Source organism: Sminthopsis crassicaudata, chromosome 3 (genome assembly GCF_048593235.1).
Source record: "Sminthopsis crassicaudata isolate SCR6 chromosome 3, ASM4859323v1, whole genome shotgun sequence".
Classification (NCBI taxonomy): Eukaryota; Metazoa; Chordata; class Mammalia; order Dasyuromorphia; family Dasyuridae; genus Sminthopsis; species Sminthopsis crassicaudata.
This window is the reverse complement of record NC_133619.1, coordinates 654,281,179-654,307,728: the sequence shown is the minus strand read 5'-3', so window position 1 is coordinate 654,307,728 and position 26,550 is coordinate 654,281,179. Positions and strand designations below refer to the sequence as shown.

General features: G+C 39.9%; 1 protein-coding gene across 20 annotated transcripts in view; it reads right to left on the bottom strand.

Moving 5' to 3' along the window:
• Positions 1–313: 313 nt before the first annotated feature.
• The window catches only part of LOC141564697 (zinc finger protein 90-like), a 70,815-nt gene continuing 44,578 nt past the window's right edge, over positions 314–26,550 (bottom strand). For 9 of the 20 annotated variants that reach the window (XM_074307484.1, XM_074307487.1, XM_074307483.1 and 6 more), the window contains 4 exons: positions 15,215–15,306; positions 11,931–12,087; positions 11,583–11,678; positions 314–7,911 (listed from right to left, as the gene is read on the bottom strand). In XM_074307484.1, coding sequence (XP_074163585.1) covers positions 5,681–7,911; positions 11,583–11,678; positions 11,931–12,087; positions 15,215–15,306 — 2,576 coding nt within the window. In that variant the 3' untranslated portion in view covers positions 314–5,680. The other 11 variants (XM_074307489.1, XM_074307493.1, XM_074307494.1 and 8 more) reach the window with 10 other exon arrangements.

Here is a 26,550-nt window from a genome sequence, read left to right as displayed (position 1 = left end):
ACAAAATGTTTTTTTGCAGGGGTGAATCTTGAAAAGTATTTTTGCCTATATTTTGAAAATAAAAATTGATTATTTTTTAAAGTCTTAAAAAATAAAAATAAGTGAATTTTTAAAAAAAGTCCATATAATAAATGCTACACATTGGGCTCAAAGCTGTCCCTCTGTTCTTTGCTTCCTTGTAGGTTTTCTTTTGTTCTCTGCTATGCACTTTTAACTTTATTCTTTTTTTTCCTTCCTTTCCCTCTTCCCCAAGGATGCTATAATTAAGCACAGATACACACACCCACACATATACATACAAAAGATGCACATATGCACAGGAGGTATGACACATTTATGTATATAGATTCATATGCATCTATGTAAGATCGTACCATGCATGTTTGTCCTGTTTCTCTAAAGGTGGATAACATCTTCATATATCCAAATCTTTCCATATTTTTCTAAATCCACCAGCTCATCATTTCCTACACCACAGCAATATTCCAACCTTTTACTGTCTAATGAAAGTCTAAAAAATAGGTTACTATAAACAACCATATTAAAGTCTAAAAAAAATTAATATGGTTGTTTATAGTAACCTATTTTTCTCTTTTGATTAAATCTAATTTAACTTTAACTCTGTCTGAGATCATGATTATTTTTTTTTAACAAAATAAATTTTACTCATCTTTTTGTGTGTACATCCATCCTGACTCCTCTGCTTTACTTTTTCCCCACTACTTTGTCCTCCTATTACTTAATCCTACAAGGAATCCCTGCATTATCCTTTTCTTCTTCCTCATCTCCTTAACCTCTTAGTTCTTTCTGAATTTAGATTGCTAAGCCCCCCCTCATACACACACACACAAACACAGAGAGAGGAATGCATTCTTTCTTTTAACTCATTCCCAATGAGGGGGGGGTCCAGAGCTACCAGCTATCTTCCCCCCTTTAATTCCTCTATATCAGTTCTTCCTCTCACACCTCATTTGTATTATTCTTTTTACTTTTACCTACATGGTTTTGCTTTTTAGAATCACATCATACTCAACTTTACCCCAATATTTCTTTTGAACTACCCAATTACTAATGATAATCTTAAAATATGTGACATATATTCATGTATAAAAAGTAAACAGTTTATCCTTGTCTTTGAGTCCTGTGAAATTAGTCTTTGATGCTCAGCATGTATTTCTCTTGAATCTTGTATCTCACATTTGCTATTTGGTTCAGGTCCTTTTGCAACGAAATCCTGAAAGTCTGGCAATTCATTGAATATCCTGTTTTTTATTATTCAGGATGAACTTTGATAGGTATATTTTTAGCCATTATTCTTTTGCTCTTCAGTATAGTGTTTCAAGATTTGTAGTCCTTTCACGTGATTTAATGATTCTAATTTTGACTCCACATTTGAATGGTTTTCCTTATTAATCATATTTTCTTTCTGACCTGGGAGTTTCAGAATCCAGATAGGAGATTCCTAAAAATTTTCCTCAAAGGCTCTCAGGTGATAATCAGTGGATTTTTTTTCTCTTTCTACTTTACACTCTTGTTCAAACACTGCAGGACAATTTATTCTAATTATTTCTTGTAGTATTCTGGTTTTGGTCATAGCTTTCTGATGATTTTGTTTTCTCTTCTTGATCTGTTCTCCAGATCAGTTGTTTTCTAATGAGTTGTTTCACATTCTCCTCTATTTTTTCATACTTCACATTTTGTGTTATTTCTTAGTCTCTTAGAAGATTGCTGGCTTTCTTTTGTCCAATGCTAATTTTCAAAGAGTTGTTTCCCTCCTTAAGATTCCAGATCTCCTTTTCCAGTTGGTTGACTTTCTTTTTGTAATCTTGTTTTTCTTGGATATATTAAAGGGAATATTAACAAGAATGGGGAACTGTAATTCGCATGGTACCATAATTTCCCTCTGAATAGTAAATGAATCTGGTTTTTCCATATTTCAGTGCAGACCCTTCACATAGACTATTGTGCCCCCCAGATGAACCTGGATGTTGAAGACATAGTAAATCCTATACAAACACAGAATATCTGCTGCCTTGGGCACTTAGCCAGATATCTGAGAACAAACATCCCATGTCAACTCCATTGTGAGATTTGGCTATTTTCTTGATGGATAACACACAGTATAGTTGACAGCCTCTTTCTTGGAAGCCACCTTCTTTGTCTGGAATGGTTTATTAGGTCTCTGTTCTGAGAACTCTGGAACCTTACCATAGAAAGGACACTGCTTGGAACCCTTGCTCCCAATCTGGATCTTGAAAGCTGTATCTCACAATTCCCCAAGTGAAAGACTTAGGAGTTGGTGTTTCCCCAGATTAGTATTTTCTCCCACTTCTTATATCTATATTTTTTATTCTATAGTTTAATCTATATTTTTATAACTCCTTATATCTATTCATATTTCTATTACTTCTATCTATATATTCTACCTATATTGATATTGCTATAATCATATTAAGATTAGGATTTACTAGCTATTGTTGTCACAAATTGTGCATTTACCTTTTCTGCTAATTAATAAAATATGTAGCTGCGAATTCTCAAATGTGTCTTATTGTAGGTGCGAATCAGAACCATAATTTCCTTAATTAGACACCCTCTTGGAAAGAGGATTTCCATCTTCTCTCCCTATTAAGGGAAGGAAGCAATGCTTTCATTGTCCAACTTCTCCAAAGTTGTTTTTTCCTCAGTCCCATGAAGAGGGGACTTTAAAGCAGAAATGATTTCTCCTCCTAAAGACAGTAGGGTTAATCAGGTTGTTTTATATCCAGTGATCTTTATGCATTCTACTTTGTTTTTTTGTTATTTGCTAAATACAACAGAAAAAAAGCATTAGTGCTCACTTTGTTTCAGAAATTATGTCAAGGAATAGGAATACTAATACATCAAAAAAAAAAAAAAAGGCATAATCATCAAAAGAATGAAAAGTAGAGCAGAAAGAGAACTGAGCATAGGCAGAACCTAACCAATCAAGAGAAGATTAAGGAACAGAGGCATCTCCAGTGTGAGAAGGCTACTGAGGAAGAGAAAAACCAATTATGAATCTGAGTAGAGACACATCCCACTTAAGGCTGGGGTGCAGGAAGATGGAAGAGGCAGTGGCTTCCAGTGGAGGTCATGCATGCAGTGGAGACACAATAAGATAGTACTTCTAAGTCACCTACAGTTTACAGGCAAAAGAGAGATTTTAAACTGAGAGATTAGTAATAAGAGAACTTTAAATGCTCAGACCCATATATCTAAAGGAAGGCCCAGAGCCTAGACAGGAATATTAAGACATATGGTAAAGCCCTTATGGATTCTTTCAGCTGGCCCTTCTCTTTTCCCTGAGGCTGGAAATTTCTCTGAGTGAGTCACTTTGACCTTAAGCATCCAATTTGCCATGGTCCCTTAACTATCAGCCAAGTAGCCTCCCGACTTTATTAGTCTTGAGTCCCTGGTATGAATTCATCTTTGGATGGCTATACTTTTTTCTATAAAGAAGATAGGTAAGAGAGCTGGCATGGTAGTACTACATATTCTACAGTACTATCGTATAAAAATGGTATGTTTTATGTATATTAATTCAGACAGTTGTCTCAAGTGTAATTTCAGAAAAGAATAATAAACAGAGGCAATTTTCCAAGCAAGATATTTATTAAGAGGATCTTGAACTTTTGAGTCCCTCCTCCATTTGTGTCAAAAGTCTTGGAGAGATCAACTTACTGATCAGCCTAGCAATAATCAGTGGGACCTGTCATGGACCAGACTCAAAGTAAGGGTAGACAGAAACTTTTAAACCTGGGTCTGTCTTCTTTCCCATCGGTCTGACAGAGAAGCACATCACTTGGGCATCAGGGTAGCTAGGTGGTGAAGTGGACACACACACTGCTGGACCTAGAGTCAGGAACGTTCATCTTCCTGAGTTTAACTCTGGCCTCAGACACTCAGACACACTGTGGGACACTGGACAAGCCACTTATTCCTTCCTACCTCAGTTTCCTCCTCTGTAAAATGAGCTAGAAAAGGGTAAACCAACTCCAGTATCTTTGCTAATGATGAGAGAAAGGAAAGGGGGGAACCCTGTTTGTCAGCGCAAAGATCCTATGAGGCACAGTGTCCCCTGTAAATGAATTACAGGCCCGAAAACCTAGATCGATAAATAAAAGGTTTATCATAGGAATTTGGAAGTAAAGTTCACTTAGAAAGACGCCAGGGCCCAAGGTGGCCGCTGGGCGGGCAGGAACCCTTACATGGCCGGAAGGATACTATGTGTGTTGGGGGGGAGGAGGGCTCCTGCAAAGAGAGAGCTCTGGCTTGGCTCTTTTATACCTAAAAGATTGTGGGCGGTTCCAAGTTCTTGGCGGGCTTTTCAGATAAGGAAGAAACGGTTTGTGGGGGGCTTAGAAAACCCAAGCCAGCTCAGATCCGGTGGGGGCTGGGCCCAGATATTCAGCCATGGGGGTTGGGAAATCAGAAAGGAATTTTAAAGGGACCTCAACCCCCATCACTAAGAAAACCACAGAGGAAGTTATGAAGAGGCAGACATAACTGAAAAAAGACTGAATGCCTCATTTGGACCTTCCCTAGCACAGGCAGGGCAACCCCTGCTGGATATTTAAATGAGGAAGTCAGTCAGTAGTTCTCAGCTCCTCCCAATTACTTCTACAGTGGGGAAGAGGGGAAGAATTAAGGACAGGTCCAATCCTTAGGTGAAAGAATAGTTTGTAGTTAGGGAAAATGGAAATGCTCTAGGGAGAATAGTTATGCAATCATGGCTAGAAAAATATGTCATCTCAATCAGATTCTTTCCTATATTGTCTTTACTATAAAAGATGAGATCACTCCAAATTTTGATTAGGAAAACCAAGGACCTGAACTGACCTGAGTCATCTATTGGAAAAAGCCTTAGCTCAAGGTGGCTTTTGTTTAAAGGCTAAACAAAAACAAGGGGCCCAGTACTTCAGAAACTGCCTATCCTTGAAAAATGGAATCTGTCAAAATCAGCAAAAGGATGGGTCACAGAAATACTGATTATTTGCAACATTAATTTCCCCTCAAACTATAAAGGTAAATATGGCAAATACTTAGGTAGGAGCAGTGGAAGGTAAAACGAAACAATTTTTATCATGTGAAGGTGTGACATTCACCTAGAAAGAGCAAAGAAAGATGGCACCTCCATCCACATCCATTTTGGAGGGATACTACTAATCATGAATGTTCTGATGCTTCCCAAAACTGAAATGTAACTAAGGAGTGGATTTTCCCACATCCACTCAGTTATAGACTCCCCTCTGTGAATTCAGTTTCCTTAGGATCGAGCTCTTGGTAAAGGATTTCCCACATTCATTACATTTGGATGGTCTCTCTGCAATGTGAGCTCTCTGCTTTAGACTATGATGTTCTCTCTACCTTAAGGTTTTCACCACTTACGTGATTCTGCTGCAATATGAATTCATGCAATATGAATACCCTGATGTTGAACAAAGTAATCCTATAATTGAAGGTTTTCCCCCATTCAGGACATGCAAAATGTTTTTTTCTTCTTAATTTTCTGATGTCAATTAAGTTGTCTTATCTGGTTGATGGTTTTCTACAATCGGTATATCTGAAGAATTTCTCTTTAGTATGAATTCTCTGATGTCTCTAGTGTAGCTCAGATATTGCTGAAGGCTTTCCGACATTCTTGACAGATAGAGGGGTTTTATCCAGTGTGAGTTTTCTGATGGACAGTAAGGTTTCCTCTGAGGGTATAGGCTTTTCCACACTGAGTACATTCAAAAGGCTTCTCTCCAGTATGAACTCTCTGATGTACAATAAGAGACTTACTTTGGCGGAAGGTTTTCCCACATTCAGTACATTTAAAAGGTTTCTCCCCAGTATGAATTCCTTTGTGTATAGCAAGATTTGAACGGTGGCAAAAAGCTTTTCCACATTGAGCACATTGAAAAGGTTTCTCTCCAGTATGAATTCTCTGATGTACCATAAGGTATCTCTTGAGGGAAAAGGCTTTCCCACATTCAGTACATTCAAAAGGCTTATCTTCAGTATGAATTGTCTGATGTCGAGTAAGAGATGAACTAAGGCTGAAAGCTTTCTCACATCGGGTACATTGAAAAGTTTTCTCTCCGGTATGAATTTTTTTATGCCGACTATAAGCTGCCTTATGGCTGAAAGTTTTCTTACACAGAGTACATTCAAAAGGCTTCTCTGCAGTATGAATCATCTGATGAATAGTGAGATAGTTCCTCTGCTTGAAGATTTTGCCACACTCCTTACACTCTAAATCTTTTTCACCAGTATCATTTCTCTCATGTTCAGTAAGGAATTTCTTATAGAAAAATGTTTCTCCACATTTAGGATGTTCAAAAGGTTTCTTTCTAATATGAATTCTCTCATGATTAGTAAGAGTGGATCTCTTAATAAAGCTTTTACCACATTCATTACAAATAAAGGGTTTCACGCCCATATGAATTCTCTGGTGTTTGCGAAGTTTGCCCTTGCTGCTAAAGGCTTTCCCACATTGAGTACACTTAAAGGGTTTCTCCCCACTGTGAATTCTCTGATGTTCATTAAGTGCTCCCCTGTAGATAAAGGCTTTGCCACAGTCGGTACATTTGTATGGTTTTTCTCCACTATGAATCTTCCGATGCATTATAAGTGATGGCCTCAGGCTGAAAGCTTTTTCACATTCGGTACATTTAAAAAGCTTCTCTCCAGTATGAATTCTTTGATGGTCAGTAAGATAGGCTTTCCGGCTAAAAGTTTTCCCACATTCATTACATTTGTAAGGCTTCTCTGCAGTATGAATAATCTGATGTTCAGTAAACGTTCCCTTGTGGGCAAAGGCTTTTCCACATTCAGTACATTTGTATGGTTTTTCTCCAGTATGAATTTTCTGATGAACACTCAATGATGACCTACGGCTAAATGTTTTCTCACATAAGGTGCATTTAAAAGGCTTCTCTCCAGTATGAATTCTCTGATGATCAGTAAGTGTTGCCCGGTAGACAAAAGCTTTCCCACAGTCGGTACATTTATAAGGCTTTTCTCCAACATGAATTTTTTGATGTGCAAATAGTGATGTTCTGTGGGTAAATGTTTTCCCACAATCAGTACAATTATAAGGCTTCTCTCCAGTATGAATTCTCAGATGTTCAGTACACAAGTACCGGTGCTTGAAGGTTTTTCCACATTCATTACATCTATAAGATTTCTCCCACTTATGAGTTCTCTGATGAATCCAAAGTACAGACTTATAACTGAAGGCTTTTCCACAGTCACTACATATATGGGTTTTCTCTCCTGTCTGAGAATGAATTTTCTGATGTTCATAAACAGAGTGCTTCAACTTCAAGGCTTTGTCACATTCATTATACTTACAAGGTTTCTTTCCAGTGTAGTTGCTTAGGTGGTTTCTAAGGACTGAGCTATTAGTGAAGAATTTCTCACATTCATTACAGTCACAGGATCTTTGTGCAGTATGAATCTGAATAACATTTGAGTGAGAATTTAAGAGCTTTCTGCATTTACTATATTTACCAATAGAAGAGGAAATTTTATTATCTTTATTTAAGTCTGAAAACTCTTTGAAGTTTTTATCAAGTGTATCATATTTCTGGAGACTTTTTCCTGTTGGAACTTTCTCTGATGGAATGATGAGTGATACTAGATTAAACTTTCTCCCAAATGTATTAAAATCACAAGCATTTAACTTATCAATAGTTTTTCTCTGAATTCTAGTTACTGCCTTGGACGGTCTATTCGAGATGCTCTTCTGCTTCTCTGACCTGACATCACATTCCCACGCTTCTTCCAATTTAGAAGAAAAGGGATCGATGTTAGTGATTATCTCCTTAGAGAGCTCTTCTAGAGAAACGTCTGGTTTTGGTGTCCAATCCAAGTTTTTACACCTTGTCGTCAGAATACTGGAATCTGGGAGGAAAAAAAGCAATCAAAATTCATTACTCTCTGTGTTGTAAGAGAAGAAATTACTTTTATTAACTTCTTGATTCTCACTCCTTATGAGCAAAAATGATGATCAAAGAATAGATACTTTTAAGAGGGACCTAAAGTCCAAGACATGGGAAGAAATAGGAAATGGTATGACCACACTCATTGTACTGATAGATACATTCAGAGAACAACTCAGTAATTTTGGGGAAAGTGCTTAAATGTTTAGAAAGGAGAAACAAGCAGATTGCTGAAAACTCTAGGCTAATGACAAACTATGCAAAAAAAAAAAAAAATCAGGAATCTATTAATACTTTGGGAGATGCAAAAAAAGGGAAAAGTGTTAGTTCTTAAAACTTAAGAGCAAAGATTAAATGAAAGCAAATTCCTTAGCATATCAATTGTACGGGGATGTGATTTGTGATTTGACTAGCAAAGGAAGAGCCTATGTGAAGGAATAGCTCCTAATATATGTCATCCCTTTCTCTATAAATATAGAGAACCCAGAGCTCTATGAGGTTAATTGACTTGCTCCCAAATACCCAGCTAGTATGGGTGATGAGGTCAAAAAGAGATAGCCCAAGATACAAATGATTAACAGGAAATTCATGTCTTAGGAGAGATTGAAGGAGATAACCTGAGATACAAATGATTAACAGGAAATTCCTCTCTTATTTACAAAACTCTCCGGAACCTCTTTGAATACAAACATCTCGACATCTGAAGAATGATTTTGCTCCTGTATACAAAAGAATCCCCAAAATTCTATTCTTTGCAAATTGGCCTTGTACCTTACAGCCATGTTGCCCACTGACCCTACGGGTATTCCCTTTCTAATCAATAAAGACTTTGTTTTAACACAGCATTGAGAAGCGAAATCAGACCCGGCCTTTGGTACTTTGGGAAGGAGAGAAGTTATCAGACAACCAGAAAAAAACTGGCCCATCTTGGCTTACAGCCTCAGTTTACTCCTCATCATGGGTATGTTTGAAAGGCACTTTGAGAAATCAAACTTGTTCATTTCTTTATATGGCTTCTATATTGGATAAAGAATAAAAATATATAGCTGCTCACAACACACATACATAGTGTATATTAAAAAGTCTTAGTATATTGGCTATAACAACACATATCATAAATGTGAGAGGAGGGATTTGAGCCAAGATTTTTCTACTCCAAGCCTAATAGTCTAAGCATTATGCCCTGCAAGTCTAGTGTTTCGTGTTGGTGTGCAAAGATAGTTAAGATAGTCCCATGAGGCGCAGTGTCCCCTGTAAATGAAGTTACAGGCCCGAAAACCTAGATAGACTAAAAGGTTTATTGTAGGGATTTTAGAAGTAAAGTTTAGTTAGTGAAGTTGAGGGTAGAGATAGAAGAGCACCGGATTAGGTCCAGTGGGCAGAAACCCGTGGCATAAGGATGCCATACTTTTTGCTTCTGCAAAAGCATGGAGTTTAGCATTGCCCTTTTATAATGGGGGCTCTTGGTGATGTTGAAGGTGGGTGAAGTCCCAGGCTCCTGGCAGGCTTTCAGTTAGCTCAGATCCTGTGGGGGCTGGGGAAAGCCTGGTGACCAGGAAATAAATCAAAGGTCAGCCATGGGGGAGGGGTTTCTTAAAGGGACCTCAACCCCCATCATTGGGAACTAGTCCACAAAACAATGGCCCTACCCCCTGAGAAGCATTCCAAGCATAAATGAGGATGTTAAAAAAAAAAAATTGTTTCATTGGATAGGGAGTTGTACTAGATAAATGCTGGGACTCTATGGTTTTAAATCTATTATATGCATCATAAATATTCCAGGGAATGAAGTAAAAGACAAAAAGCTTTGATTAGTCCTCTATCTTTTCTTCACTCCCAGATTTTACTGATTCACATGCAATGGAATATTCTCCCTACTGCCCTCTGAAATTTCTCATTATAGTATATATCTTCTTTTTTGGAAGTAGAGACAATGCTGTACTACATGGCTGCTAATAGGAGAAAGCATAGCTGCCCTTACTCAGTAAGGAGCAAGATGTGAGGCTTTTTACTTATATGAGCTGATGCTAAGTGCAGTAGAACCAAGACAATATCGGACACAGTAACAACAAGGTTATGTGATGATCACCTGAGATGCACATGGCTCTTCTCAATAATGTGGTGATTCCGGCCAATTCCAATGGACTTGTGATGTAAAATGACATTCACATCCAGAGAGAGAACTATGGGGACTGAATATGGTTTAAAGCACAGTATTTTCTTCCTTTGTTGTTTGTTTGCTTGTTTTTTTCCTTTCAATCTAATTTTTGTTGTGCAACATGACAAATATGGAAATGTTTGGAAGAATTGCGTATGTTTAACCTATCTCAAGATTGCTTGCTTTCTTGGGGGAAGAGGAAAAGAGAAAAATTTGGAACACTTTGAAAAGGTAAATGTCGAAAACAATCTTTGTATGACTATAGAAAAATAGAATAATATTAAATAAAGTGAGGCTTTTAAGAGTAACTTTATAAAGAACTGGAAATTGAGAGAATGTCCACCAGTTCTGGAATGGCTAGAAAAGTTGTGATAAAACGAAATGGAATACTATTGTGTTGGCAGATTTCAGAAAAACCTAAAAAGACTTAACGTGAACTGATGCTGAATGATGTGAACAGAGCCAGGAAAATATTGTACACAGAAACAGCAAAACTACGTGATGATCAGCTATGATAGACTTATCTGTTCTGTCTAGCAGAATAATTTAAGATAATCGAAAAGACTTCTGATAGGAAATGATATCCAAATCCACAGGATGCAAATCAAAACAAATTATTTTCACTTCTAGAGTTTTTCCATGGTTTCCCCTTTTGATCTGTGTCTTCTTTTACAATGTAACTAATATGTAAATATGTTTTTCACATGATTGCACATAGTCTATATCTGACTGGTTGCCATCTTGGGGAGGGAAGAAGAAAAGAAAACTTGGAACTTAAAAACTTATAAAAAATGAATATTAAAAACTACCTTCACATGTAAGTGGAAAGTTAAAATATTTATAGAAAAAAAAAAAAGACACTTCAGATATAGGGTAAAAACAATAAGCAGAGTTGATCCACAGGGGTGAAAAAATGGTAAACCAGGATACATGTGAAGTGTGGTGCAGTAGAGAAGGAAAATATCACAAGACAAACAGATTAGTGAAAGAAATTTGGGAGCAGAATCCAAGCTTTCATCATTTCACATCAAAGCAACTAAACCAGAGTTCTAGTGAGTAACCTTTTGCACACCTTGCCTTTCTTCCAGTTCACACTGTACGCACATACTTTACTATGACATCAACTTCATCATATTATTCATTTCCCTGACTGAAGATAGACAATTAATTACCAAGAGGCCCCAAACTATATGATTTCAGAATTATTTTAGGACCTATTCAAAGGCTCCTCCAACCAGATCCTATGCTATGAGTTCTGCCTTATAGGAGGCATTTGGAGAAGGAGCTTTCTTTAGATGAGATTTTTTTTTTTTTAATTAGTGAAGGCACATGAAGTATCTCTTGTATGTTTAGTAACCTTAGACTTTTCTTCTCAACATAAATTGTTTGAGAATAGATTCTTTCCATTTCAAAGATGTTCAACTAAGTAGCTCAATTTAGAATGAATATCATTAGCTTGATCTTCACTGACGCACCTGGACTTATGATCTGTGGGACTTCTGTATCTTTTATCCAGGGTCCTTCCCCTCTCTCCAGCTGGGATATCACATGTGGCTTAAAAACTGGCAATCCTGATCATGTGAAAAGAGTTGAAAACCATTAGGACCACAGACTCACTTTAGAATTCTGAGCATCACACACTCTCAGAGTTGGAAAGGCCCGCAGAAGCCATCTACTATACATTATACTCAATCCCATCTACAACATGACCCCTGAAAAGGGATAATCTTTAAATCAGTTAGTACTGATTGAACTGGATTAAATTTTCATTTGATTATAGAATTAAACTTCCTTTTATAGTTATCAAGGAAAGTTGTCCTTACCTAAGGAAGCAAAGTTCTTATAGTTCTCAAGCATCACATCCCTATATAGATCCCGCTGGGTTGGGTTCAATTGTCTCCATTCTTCTCGAGTAAAGTGCACGGCCACATCCTTGAATGTTATGGATTCCTGAAATTGTACAGATGACTGCTTCTCCTTCTGCTTATATAGATCAAAAGGAGTGAAACAAAGAATATAGATGGACTGGTTCTCACAGTGCTGAGGGTTTCACTAGGGTTTATATTTTTGTTGAGATCCCATTTACTATATGCGTGATGTTAGACTATATGGGAGAACACATAGACAGTTTTGTAATTAAATTCACCTAGAGCAGAGATTTTCTCAAGTTTCTGTAGTCTTGGACCCTTTTGGCCGGCTATTGGAACCTAGGGATGCCTGAAGCTGAGAACTGCCTTTTGTGTATGTGTATCTTTGACCTTTTCTTTTTTTTTTTTCCCTCAATATTTTATTTTCCCAATTACATTTATAAGATTCTGATTTCAACATTTTTCTTCCTCTATTTGTTACCTCTCTCCTCCGCAAGATAACAAGTAATCTATAATATTCTTGTTTCCATATTTGTCATGTTGTAAAAGAAAAATCAGAATAAAAAGAGAAAAAAAACATGAGGAAGAAAAAACAAATTTTTAAAATGTTGAAAATAATATGCTTTGACTTACATGAACTGATAATAAGTGAAGTTAGCAGAACCAGGAAAACACTGAACACAGTAACTATAAGAGACTTGGCTCTTCTCAGCAATGCAAAAATCCAAGACAATTCCAGTAGACTTGGAATGGAAAATGGCATTCACATCCAGAGAAAAAACTATAGAGACTGAAAGGGGATCAAAGTATACTAATTTTTTTTTTATAAGGATAGCATAACCTTATTTTTTTAAAAGAATGTCTTTATTAAATTTAAAGGCATTTTCTTTTTTCAATTATATGAAAAGATTATTTTAAACATTCACTTTTTTTTTTTTTTTGGGATTAAATAACTTGCCCAGGGTCACACAGCCAGGAAGTGTTAAGTGTCTGAGGCCAGATTTGAACTCAGGTCCTCCTGACTTCAAGGCTAGTACTCTATTCACTGCACCATCTAGCTGCCCCTTAAACATTCACTTTTATTAGATTTTCAGTTGCAAATTGTGTTGTCCCTCCTTCCCTTACTTCCCCCACGCAAGACAGCAAGCAATCTGATACAGTTATACATGAACAATCATTTTAAATATATTTCCATGTGACTCATGTTGGGGAAGAACAATCAGAACAAAAGGCAAAAACCACAAGAAAGAAAAAGGTACTTTTTAAAAGTAAAATAGTATGCTTCGATCCACATTTAGTCTCCATAGTTCTCCTGCTGAATACAGATGGCGTTTTCCATTCCAAGTTTCAAGATATTGTCTTGGATCATTGCATTTGGGAAGAGCTAAGTCTCTCATAGTTGATCACACCTTAAGGAAGGCAGGAGCCATGGGATGGCCCATAAGTAGATTTTACAGGTAAAATTTAACCTCAGACATGACTGGGATTTCTCTCTTCTTTTTTTTTGTTTTTTGTTTTGCTGAGACAGTTGGGGTTAAGTGACTTGCCCAGGGTCACACAGAAGACTGGGATTTCTGACAGGGAATGGCAAGGTGAGACTGCTTGAGACTGGATTTCAGACTGGACCACCTCCCCAGAGTATAGAACCATGGAGCTAAACTGATCTCTATCAGAGACTTCTCCCTGCTTGCCTTAGGGGTCAATTTTTAGTTTTTCTTGGTCGAAAACACCATTCAGGACCTCATCAAACCCATTTCCAAAGTATTTACTTCTAAAGGGTAGGGAAAATGGGAAGAAGATCCTAATTACCTTTGCTATCTCCAACAACTCTATGAACCCTAAAATTTTTATAAAGAAAGGAAATTCTGCTTATGTTGTCTTGTTTCAGTTAAATGTATCAAGTATTTTTGTACTCCTTCAACTAAGAATATAAAAACAGGAATAAGAACTAAACATTTAATAAATAATCATTATTAGTGATTTAGAATTTTTAAGAGTTTTATTACGTGCTATATGGATAGGTCAAGATACTTAGAAAAGGAGTTAAGAATGAACTGTTCATCTCAGTTAAGGATGAACTGAGGCTAAAAAGAAATGAAACAGTATGTAATTAAGGAGAAAGCTGAAGAAAAGGGAGGATTTCTATTCCTACTTATTGTTTAAAATAACTGCAAATTCAAATAGGTGTGACTACTTCAAGGGACTCATAATTCACACTTATGAGGACCTCCCTGTCTATATTATGAAATAAAGATGATGTAAAAACAAAGGATAGCAATCATTATTATTTTATTTTTTTAAGAGAGAGACATTGCGTCTAACTTTCAGTTCTTCCCCCTCTGAGATCAGACATTTTTTGGGCTCAGTTTCTTCAGGCCCCAAATGAGGGGGAAACACTGGGTGAGCTTCTGTTCTGTCCTCAGAATTCATGAGCCTGACAACCTCTGTCAGAAAAGGATCATCTTCTAGGTCAAAGCTTCTTAAACCATGGGTTGTAGCCCCATATACAGTCGTATAATTGAATGTGAAGGTGACAAAATTATGATTTATCCATCAATGTTTGATGTGTGTAACTATTTCACATACTCAGGGTCACATAAAAATTTTCAGGCAAAAAAGAGTCATGAGAGGAAAAAAGATTAAGAAGCTCTGTCTTAGATGGGAAAACTGGGGCTCCGGGCCCTCAGAAGGTCGTGGGTAAGAGATCAAAGGGAAAGGAAGGTTGTTGTGTGCGGACAGGTCTCTGGAGGATCGTGGTGCCAGCCGGAATCCTAGGTCTTAGAAGAGGAGTGATGAGGCAGGACTCATGGAGGGTCAACCAGGAGTCTGTTTATTCCAGATTCTCTCAACCTCATAAACCCTAATATCCTTATATCCAAAGCCCACTGCACATATGCTAACTATATAATGCCCCCATGGGACCCCGTAAACAACTTGCTATTGTGTGCAGATGACTCTTTGCCACTTGGTATCACTCTGCTGCACTCACAACACAGGTGGTAACCCCCCTGACCTCTCGGGAAGGCTGAGAGCCCTTAGAGGAGATGGGGAGCCGAACCAGACGCTGTCCGCAGGTTCCCTCTGGGCTGAAGGGTTCCAGAGTTCCTCCCCATCCAACCCCCGAAGATCACCCAAAAAGATAAGGCTCCCTGCCACAGAGAGATGTGGCCCTCTACAGAAGGTGATTTATCTGCTCTAAGAAATGAACCAGGATTTAGGAGAGAAAAAATCCAACTCACCTGGGCTCCACCTGACCGGAGATCAGAGGTCATTCTTTCTTTCTTCTCTGGGCCCGTCTCTTGGGGAAGGGCAGAGTCTTGAGAAGGGAGAGCTGAGGGGAGAAAAAGGACCATGAGGGAGACTGATCCTTCATACTCGGCAGTGGGGAAATCCCCACACCACCAAGAGGGGTGATCCCATGCTCCCTACAAAGAGAGGTCAAAGGGCTCTGCAAATCAGTCTGGGCACTGCAGGGAAAGGCTAAGGCGAGGGGCTCCAGGACCCAGACTCTGCTTACATCAGGGCCCAAACTACAGTTTTGAGATTTGAAATGGACCGGATTCCCAGATGTGTCCATTGACTCTTCACATTTAAGAAATAGTTATATCACCATTAAAATGCTCCTAACTAGCACGTGTACACAGCATGAAGTTGGAAAAACACTTTACCCGACAATTTTGTTCTAGCTCACAACCACCCTGAGGGCTAAGTATGATTATTACCCATCTCTGTGTTGCAGATAAAGAAACTGAGGGAATCAGAGGGGAAGTGATTTCCCGAGGTGACAAAGCTAGGAGACTGAGGCTGGAAATCAACTCGGTCATCCTGACTAGCCCAGAGCTCCAGCGCCTGTGTAACTTGGCCTTCTCCTTCATTAATCACCCAACTGTGAAAACAGGAGCTTCTCAAAAAGAACAGAGCCGGGGACAGAGAAAGGGCTCAAGCAGAAGGACCTTTACTGAAATATAGCTTCAGACACTTAGTAGCTGTGAGACCATGAACAAGTCTCTTAACCCCATTATCTCCACACCCAAACGTAAAACCCAGTCATGGTGGCTAGTAATGACATAAGATCCAATGGAAAGTCTGAGACAGTTTCTGGGTAATTAATAATCGGCTTATTAATCAAACTTGCAAATAACTAATAAATTGAAATCAGTAACCAAAGGCCCTGCATGGAGGTCTCTAAAAGTTTAAATCCCTTTGGAAACGGGGGTATCCCTGAGGGTGAAAAAACTCTAATTAACAATTAATGAGCCAATGATTTTTCTAATGAGGGGCTAGGGGACTTGGATCATGTCAGGGGGCCTGACAAGAGAGATCATATCATGTTAGACGGTTCTGTCTTCAGCATCTATTCATTTAGACTGGAATCTATCTACCCTTTAATCAGAAATCAATTCTCCAAATGGATGAGGCACCAGCCAAGACTGAGGAGGATAATCTCCCTGTTAATCCTGTCCTACCCAGACTGGTTTTAAATGAGGAAGCAAAAACAGGAAAAACCAAACAACAACAAGTGACCTGCCACTAACTGGTCATTAAAATCCAAAAAGATAATCTGTAGGACCTGTTATATATAAAATTGGCTCTTAATATTAAAAAACCAGTCATTTTTCTCAGGACCACGCACTGTGTTGAGCATTTTACAAATATTATCACATTTGGTCTTTGCCACAAGCCCAGGAACTTAAGTAACATTATTTTACAACCGAGAAAACTGTGACAAAGAGATGAAATAATTGGCATATAGCTCGTTGAGTGTCTAAGGCCAGAGCCAAAATTCCGGCCTCCCTGCTCGGGGACCGGGCCCACTGAACCCCCCTCACCGTGCTCACCGATGTGCCGCCACTGGATTAACAAGGGGTTAGTTTGGAGATTTCTTCCCCAAATGACACGACAAATTCCACGCCACGCGCGGGCCTTCTCAGAGGGCGCCCAAGAGGCTGCTGGGAGAGTGCGGGCGAGCTGTCCCTCCTCCCCTCCCGCCCGGGAGAAGCCACTGGCCTGACTTTAGGAGGCATTTCTTCACAACCAGAAGAGGCAGAAGAACAAAGCGGGAAGGAAGATAGGAGGTTCCAGGGGTTCACCTTGGGCCCCCCAATCCTTAATAAGGAGAGGGGAGAGGGCAGAGCAGTGGCCCGAGTCAGGAAGGCTCATCTTCCCGCGTCCAATTCACTAGCCCCGGGCCCGAGCCCGCCCTGAGGCCCCCAGGCCTCAGTCTCCTCCTCTGTAACAGGAGCCAGAGATGGCGAAACATCCCAGGGTCCTTCCCCGAAAATGCAAAGCAGGGTCCCAGAGAATCTGACAAATGACCAGAGAACTAGACCCGGGGGGCCCTTCCTCTAGTTCTAGGTCCGGGGGCACCCCAAGTCTAACCGAAATGTCCCCCTTCTTTGCATGGTGAGTTCCAACTCCCCCGGACCCCCCGGAGGGACGAGCTCGGGCCACAGAGGGGTCACAGCCCAAGGGAAGGCAGAGGAGGAAGGGGGCCACGCCCCTCCCCTCCCCCCCCCAGCTGCTCTCTCCAACCATGCTGGGTGACCCAGCCCCCGGGCACCGGAGCAGCTCCTGCTTCCTGCTTCCAAGTGCACAAGGCAGGACACTCAGAATGAAAAGGGAAACTTTTTTTTGGCTGAAAATCGTCCTCAAGACGTTTTAAAATCAAGTTCACGGACAGGAGGTGGCGAATCCCCGAAGCCCAGCCCGGAGAGCGCACGGCAGGATTTCGCTGGGGCACGTGACCATGTGTCCCCGGAGCCGGTCCCTCTAGGAAGGCTGATGTGGGACTGAAAGTGTGTCTCCTGGTCTATTTGCCTACGTACGCACAGGCATCCACAGTGACACCTAGCACTAAGGAGTACAAGGGCGGAACTCGTCTCACTGACCCACAGCTCCTGGGATCAGCCCCACTTTACAGATGAGGAGCGCGAGGCAGGCGCCGTCCCAGGCGCTTTCTCGGGGCGCGCTCACTCCTCCCTGTCTCCCTCCCGGAGGCGGGCAGCTCCCCCTCACCAGGGGCACGTCCCCATGCACGAGGGACAGCTCCCACGAAAGCCCCCACGGACCGCCCTCTGAAACCCTACGCACAAGCGGGGAGCAAACTAGTTCGGACACCGGACAACCCCAGTGCGCGGAAGCACCGAGCATGCGCACACGCGCTGCAGGCAGCTCGCAGCCATTGTCTCCGCCCCCTCGGCTCACACTCCGGGACTCACGAAGTCCTCCCCGGGTGGACACACACCCCCGCAGAGAGCAAACCCCGAAGAGGGATTCTCGGCGCAGCCCGTACGTTCGCGGAGGCGCCGCGAAAACCTCACGTCAACCTCCGCCTCTCGCCCGCGCAGCGGAGCGAGACCACGACCCGAGGCGGGATAGGACAGAACTTCCGGCCTCCACGAGAAATGCGCCTGCGCACGACGCGACCCGAAGTTCCCTGAAGCCCATTGGGTCCTGGGTGCGATCCCTTTCTCTTCTGGGAAATGGAGTCTTCGCTGCCGCGGCCCCTGCCCGGGAGCGGAAGCCGCTAGGCTCTCTGGACGCCATTTCCCAGAGAGCTCAGCGGCACGTGTCTGATCTGAACTTTGGGGGAGTGGGGGGAAGGAGGTCCCACTCCTGGGAGACTGCAGGTGACAGGTGGCAGGTAACAAGTGGTCAGGCGGGGTCCCGCCCCGAACCGACCGACGGAAATGTAGGAGGACCCGGAGCGGTGGAAGGATAAACAAAGCGTGCCCTTAGTTCCGGAGTATCCCTCCCTCCAGCTCCTTCGGGACTGGGGCTTTTCTTCTTTTCTTGAAACCTAAGGTCCCACAGAAAGCCCAGGGGGGGAGTTGGTAAAGTTAATCTTTGCCGGTGTTCTCTTCATGATTGCACTTCGAAGTTTCTCTGGCTAGCTCCGTTTTTAAATCTTTCAGAGTGATAAGATCTAGCTCAAAACGTGACACAAATATTCTGCAAACGTGGTGACGGATCCACGCAATGATAAGACAAATACAAAAAACAAAGCATGCCATTAATATACTAAGTTCATGGGTTCCAAACACAATCTTTCTCAGATCTTGAGATCACTCTCATAGTGAGCTCGTCTTGGGACAATTCGGGTATTCTTGGGTCTTGTGGGGCCGGTCGTTGTCTCAAGTTTTTGGGGTCGGCCTGGGGGGCACAGAATCCGAGTTTTGTGATGGGAACAGGAGCTCGATACCCATCAGTGTCCAAGAGCAAGGATTGTAAACATATGAAGAACAGCCTTGGGAAATAAGGGGAACTAAATCCCGCAGTGAGCACCAGGTGAGGTCCAAGCAAAGCCCTTTGCCAGAGGGTGAAATCATCCTGAACCCAAAGGATTATTATTAGGCAGAATTCAGAACAAAAAAATGTTTGCTGGACTTTAACTGTGGGAAAGAGATTATCTCCAAAATTATTTTGACGGCATAAGCTTAGATCAGGAGTCAATTTACAATCCCTTGTTTTTTATGCCCAGTGAGCTAAGGGTTCTTTTTATGTTCTTAAACTTTTATTGTATTTTAAAATGTGAATACTGTATGAAGCACCCTATGAAATCAGACACATGTGACTAGATTTGACCCTTGATAGTACTTTATGGACTCGTGGTCTAGATGATCAACAAAGCAATGAATCAAGCCCAGAGTTGTAGCATCTGCCCATTTCCAGGGTGTGAATGCTGCCCTAAAAACTGATTAAGCCATTTCTGGGCATCTGCAGCACCTCTCAGTGTGATACTCTCTAATCTCGTGGCCAACAGGCCTCATCTCCTCTCCCTTGGACTCTTACGGAGTGGCTCCTCCACATCCCCTCTCCCCATTCTAATCCATTCTCCACCCGGTCCTCAGTAATGCTGACCAGAAAGCACAGGTCTGACCTTGTTCTCCTCTAGCATCTCACACACATGCCTGTGACAGATGCTCAAAGTCCTTAGTTGACGTCTACAAGCCAGAAATGGAGCTCTTCTCACAAAAGCTGGTTAACACACACTGGACTCCAAGCTTTCAATCCAATCAGAAGAGCACAAACCAAAGCCACAAGACTAAAAACTTACATATAAAGCAGACTGTGGTCAGTAAACAGCAGTCTATAGTACTAGTGATAAGGACAAAAAGAGAGAGCCCGATTCAGGAAATTCCTGTCTTAGGACAGGTTAAAGGAGATAACTTGAGATAATTAATAGAATTTTAGAAATTCCCGTGTTATTTACAAATATCTCTGGAACCTCTTGGATAACATCTCTGTGCAAATGTTGTTTTATGACCCTGGTTATGTATAAAAAGAATTTCTAAAAATGCAATTCTCGAACTCGGTTTATCCTTGCCTTGCGCCCACTTGTTCTGGTGTCCCCATCCTTGCCAGGCAGTTTGGCCTTTCTGGAGGCCAAATGCCTGTCTATCCCTTTACTATCAATAAAGACTTTGTTTTGATACAGCATTGGTAGCGAATTCCTTCACTATCCGGACCTGCCCTCGGTTACTTTGGGGAAGGAGAGAGAGGTAACCAACCAACCAGAAAAAGAGCTGATCCATCTCAGCTTAAAGCCTCAATTTCTCCTCATCACTAGGACAGTTAAGTAGAAATCTTGACAACTCATCCCTGGCTAATTTAACCTTCCTCCATGTTGATGAAAAGAAATTACCCTGAGATCTGGTCCCTTACTCAGCCAGTAAGGGAATGAATAGATGGTGTTCTAACTATCTATGAGTGACCCGACTGCAAAAGTGGCGACCAGCCCTGAGATTGCCACAAGTCTGAGTACAGCCTTAGAGAGATTCCAAAATATCAAAACTCCTTTGCCTCCAAGGGGTTAGGAATCTGTCTTCTATTATGACCCCTGAAACTCAGGATTTGATCATTCATGTGATTTATTAATACACTCAACTAACAAAGGAAACAACTGGGCTTTTAAAAGTACATGCAACACCATCACAGGCTGCTGGGTTAATTATTTCTTTTCTCCAACCTCTCCTCCAAGCCAATCTTAGGTTAATAGAAGCAAATGGAATGGTCAGATTTTAAAATTAAAAATTAAAAAAAAATTTTTTTAAAAGCTCCAATTCAGAACACAAAGAAGCAGCCAAAAAAAACGGGAACAAGAATTCGTATCTTGGATGGTTGCTGCTTATATAATTCACTGAAATAGGAGATGAGAGACATTTAAGCAGATGCAATACCAGATAAGCCAATCAGTGATATATTGGAAACTTGGACATCTGGGATAGTTTTCTGGAGATTTTTTTTTTTGAGGCTAAGGTTAAGTGACTTGCCCAGGATCACACAGCCAGGAAGTGTTAAGTGTCTGAGACCAGATTTGAACTCGGGTCCTCCTGAATTCAGGATTGGTGCTCTATCCACTGCACCACCTAGCTGCCCCTGGAGATTCTTGTAAGAAGCCAGAAATTGAGTTCTAGACAGTAGCTACATTTTTTTTTTTTTTTTTGGTTGAGTTCCAGCTGAAGTGTAGAGTACATCTTCCATTTTGGAATTATCAAGGTAGAAGTCTCATTTGGTCCCCAGCTTTTCCTTCTGAATACCTGAAAGAAACCTTAACTCTGCTGCTTCACCTGCCAGTGAGACTGTTGCTATGTTAGTCTAACAGCATGATGAGTGGTGGGAAAACAGAATGACAGAGTCTATACACAAAGGAATCTTAACAACTGGAAACCACAGTTGGTATAGTAACTTAATTTTCCTCTTGGAAAAGATTCCTCTGCCTTCTAGTTTGGGAAGGAAGTAACTCTCTCACTGTCCAATTTCTCCAAAGCTGCTTCTTCCCCATTCTCATGAATGAGGAAGGACTTAAAACAGAAGTGATTTCTACTCCTAAAGCCAGTAAAGTTAGACATGTCGTTTTATGTCCAATGATCTCAACTTACTCCACTCTTGCTATTTGTTATTTAATTGCTAAATATAATAAACAGAAATAAAGCATTTAGTGTTTACTATATTTCAGAAACTATGCCAAGGACTGGGAATACTATTAAAAAAAAAAAAGGGGGGGTATATTCTCTATGCTCTAGGAACTTAATTTTTTTTTTTTTACTTAATAGTATTTTTTTTTCAATTACATGTAAAGATAGGTTTCAGTATCCATCTTAGTAAGATTTTAAGCTCCAAATTTCATAACCTCTCCCCAGGACAGCAAACAATCTGATATAGAATATGTATGTATAATCATATTAAATATATTTCCACATTAGTCATGTTGTGAAAGAAAAATCAGGACAAAACTGAAAATCCATAAGAAATTAAAAAAAAAAAAACCCGAAAATAGTATGTTTGGATCTGCATTCAGACTCCAGTTTTTTCTCTGGATGTGGGGGCCGTTTTCTATCACTAGTCCCTTGGAATTGGTGTGGATCATAGTGTTGCTGAGAACTAAATCTATTATAGTTGATCATCACATAATGTTGCCGTTTCTATATACAATGTTATCCTGATTCCTTGAGAAACAGGATCTGTCAAAAATCAGCAAAAGGATGGATCACAAAGAAATACTGATTTTCACAATATTAATTCCCCTCAAAGCAGAAGGATAAATATGAAGATTATTTAGGTACAGTGCAATAGAAGGAAAAACAAAATAATTTTTATCACCTGAATGTGATAGTCTGCTGGGGGGAAAAAGAGCAAAGAAAAAAAAGTAGCAACTCATTTTAAGGCTTTCTAACATTCATTCTGGAGGGATTCTCTCAATTATGAATTTCCAAGGATTGATTAATAACTAAAGGAAGTCTTTTATCACATCAGTTAAAATTACAGGGGTCAAGGCAGCTAGAGGATACAGAGAATAGAGCACAGGCCCTGAAGTCACAAGGACCTGACTTCAAATCCGGCCTCAGACACTTCCTATTTATTAGCTGTGTGATCCTGGGCAAGTCACTTAATCCCAAATGTCTCATCAAAAGCAAAAATAAATAAAAAGAATAAAATTACAAAGGATCTCTCTGTCAATTCACTGACGTTTCCTAAGGATTGAGCTGTTACTGAAGGATTTCCCATATTGATCACATTTACATGGTCACTCTGCAGTGTGAGCTCTCTGCTTTAGGGTACATTCCCTCTGCCTGAAGGTTCTTAACACATCCGTTACACTTATATGGTTTGCTGCAATATGAATCTCCTGATGTAGAACAAAGTACATTCTATGACTGAAAGCTTTCTCAACAGAAAACACACAAAACATTTCTCTTTTGTATGGATGTAGCAAGATATTGCTGAAGGCTTTCCTACATTCATGACAGATAGAGGGGTTTTATCCAGTGTGAGTTTTCTGATGGACAGTGAGTTTTCCTCTGAGGGTAAAGGCTTTCCCACACTGAGTACATTCAAAAGGTTTCTCCCCAGTATGAATTCTCTGATGTACGGTAAGAGACCTACTTTGGCGGAAGGTTTTCCCACAATCAGTACATTTAAACGGTTTCTCCCCAGTATGAATTCCTTCGTGTATAACAAGATTTGAACGGTGGCAAAAAGCTTTTCCACACTGAGCACATTCAAAAGGTTTCTCTCCAGTATGGATTCTCTGATGTACAATAAGGTATCTCTTGAGGGAAAAGGCTTTCCCACATTCAGTACATTCAAAAGGCTTATCTCCAGTATGAATTGTCTGATGTCGAGTAAGAGATGAACTAAGGCTGAAAGCTTTCTCACATCTAGTACACTTAAAAGGTTTCTCTCCAGAATGAATTTTTTTATGCTGAATTAAACCTGACTTATGTCTGAAAGTTTTCTTACACAGAGTACATTCAAAAGGTTTCTCTCCAGTATGAATTCTCTGATGAATAGTGAGATAGTTCCTCTGCTTGAAGATTTTGCCACACTCCTTACATTCTAAATCTTTTTCATCAGTATCATTTTTCTCATGTAGAGTAAGCAATTTTTCATAGTGGAATGTTTCCCCATATTTAGGATGTTCAAAAGGTTTCTTTCTATTGTGAATCTTCTCATGAGTATTAAGACTGGACCTGTTCTTAAAGCTTTCACCACATTCATTACAGATAAAGAGTTTCACTCTAAAATGAATTGTCTGATGCTTGTTAAGCAACTGTCTACGGCTGAAAGTTTTCCCACATTCAGTACACTTAAAGGGTTTCTCCCCACTATGAATTTTCTGATGTTCATTAAGTGCTCCCCTGTAGATAAAGGCTTTGCCACAGTCGGTACATTTGTATGGTTTTTCTCCACTATGAATCTTCCGATGCATAATAAGTGATGGCCTCTGGATGAAAGCTTTTCCACATTCGGTACATTTAAAAAGCTTCTCTCCACTATGAATTCTCTGATGGTCAGTAAGAGAGACCTTCCAATTAAAACTTTTCCCACATTCATTACATTTGTAAGGGTTTCTCTGCAGTATGAATAATTTGATGTCCGGTCAATGTTCCCTTGTGGGCAAAGGCTTTCCCACATTCCGTACATTTGTATGGTTTTTCTCCAGTATGAATTTTCTGATGAGCACTCAGTGACGATCTACGGCTGAATGTTTTCTCACATACGGTACATTTAAAAGGCTTCTCTCCGGTATGGATTCTCTGATGATCAATAAGCGTTGCCGATAGGCAAAGGCTTTCCCACAGTCACTACACTTGTATGTTTTTTCTCCAGTATGAATTCTCAGATGTGCAATAAGCAAGAACTTGTGCTTGAAGGTCTTCCCACATTCATTACACTTATATGGTTTCTCTCCATTATGAATTCTCTGATGAATCCTGAGTAAAGAGTTATAACTGAAGGCTTTCCCACAGTCACTACATATATAGGGTTTCTCTCTTGTCTGAGAATGAATTTTCTGATGTTCGTAAATAGAGCGCTTCAGCTTAAAGGCTTTGCCGCATTCATTACACTTATAAGATTTCTTTCCGGTATGGATTCTCAGGTGGTTTTTAAGGACTGAACTATTAGTAAAGGATTTCCCACATTCATTACATCCGTATGATCTTGGTGCAGTAGGTATTCTATGCATCTGTATAAGATCCGAGTGGTAACTGAAGGGCTTCCTGCATTTACTGTACTTAGAAACAGAAGTGGGAATTCTACTATCTTTACTTAAGGCTGAAAACTCTTTGAAATTTTTATCAAATGTGTCATATTTCTGGAGATTTTTTCCTGTTGAAATTCTGTGTAGTGGAACAATAAGTGACACTAACCTAAAACTCCTCTCAAGTGTATTACATTCACGAACATTTAACTCATCATTTGTTTTTCTCTGAATTCTCGTTACTGCCTTGGATTGTCTATTCCAAATGCCCTTTTGCTTCTTTGACCTGACATCACATTCCCATACTTCTTCCAATTTGGTAGCAAAGGGATCACTGTTGGTGATTATCTCTCGAGAGGACTCTCTCAGAGAAAAGACCTGAGTTGGAGACCAGTCCAGGTTTTCACATCTTGTCTTCAGAGTAATGTAATCTAGGGGAAAAAAGCAATCAAAATTCACTACTCCTGTGTTGCAAGAAAGAGAATTATTTTTATTAAGTTCTTAATTCTGAATCCTCATGAACAACAATGATGAAGGAATAAACACTTTTAGGCGAGGCCTAAAGCCAAAGATATATGAGAAGATAGGAAAAAATTGGACAACACTGATAGGATTGATAGATGCATTCAGAGAACAGCAGCTAATAATTTTGGGGAAAATGCTCAAATGTTAAAAAAGAGAAACAAGTAATTTCTCAAATCTCCGGACAATTAAGCCTGATGCTAATCTATGCAAAAAGGCACATTGAGAGACCAAACCTGTTCATTTCTTTATAAGATTTCTAAATTGGATAAAGAATAAAACATAACAGCTGACACTTGTAGAAATTTCTCAGTATAGTACATCCCTTCTTCTTTGGGGGTAGGGACAATGTCATACTAGCTGGTTGCTAACAGGGAAAAAGAAAAGATGCCCTTACCATTTGGGGAACAAAAAGTGAGGGTTTTAAAAGGTATCTCTTGAAGAACTGGAAAATTGAAGTAATGACCATCAATTGTGGAATTGTTAGACAAGTCGTGCCATATGAATTTAATGGAATATAGTTATAAGAAATGATGAGCTGGCAGATGTCAGAAAAACCTGGGAACACTTATATGAACTGATGCTAAGTAGCGCAAGGAAAACAAGGAGAACACTGTACAAAGAAAGAGCAACGTTGTGCAATGATCAACTATGACAAACTTAGTTCTGTCCAATATAATGGTCTGAGACAATTTCAAAAGACTCATGATGGGAAATACTATCCACATTCAGAGAATCTGAATGCAGATCAGAGCATGCTATTTAGACTTTTTAAAAATTTTATTTTCATGGTTTTTCTCTTTTGTTTTGTTGCTTCTTTTACAATATGACTGTGAAAATATGTTTAACATAATTGCAAATGTATCATCTATTTCAGATTGCTTGCCATACAGGGGAGAAGAAAGGGAGGTAAATAAGGGAGAAATATTTACGATTCAAAATCTTTTAAAAACAAAGGTTGAAAACTATCTTTACATGTAATTGGAGAAAATAAATTACTATTTACAAAAGGAAAAAAAAGAGACAATCATAAAGACTTCAAATACAATAAAAAATAAATAAGAGGTG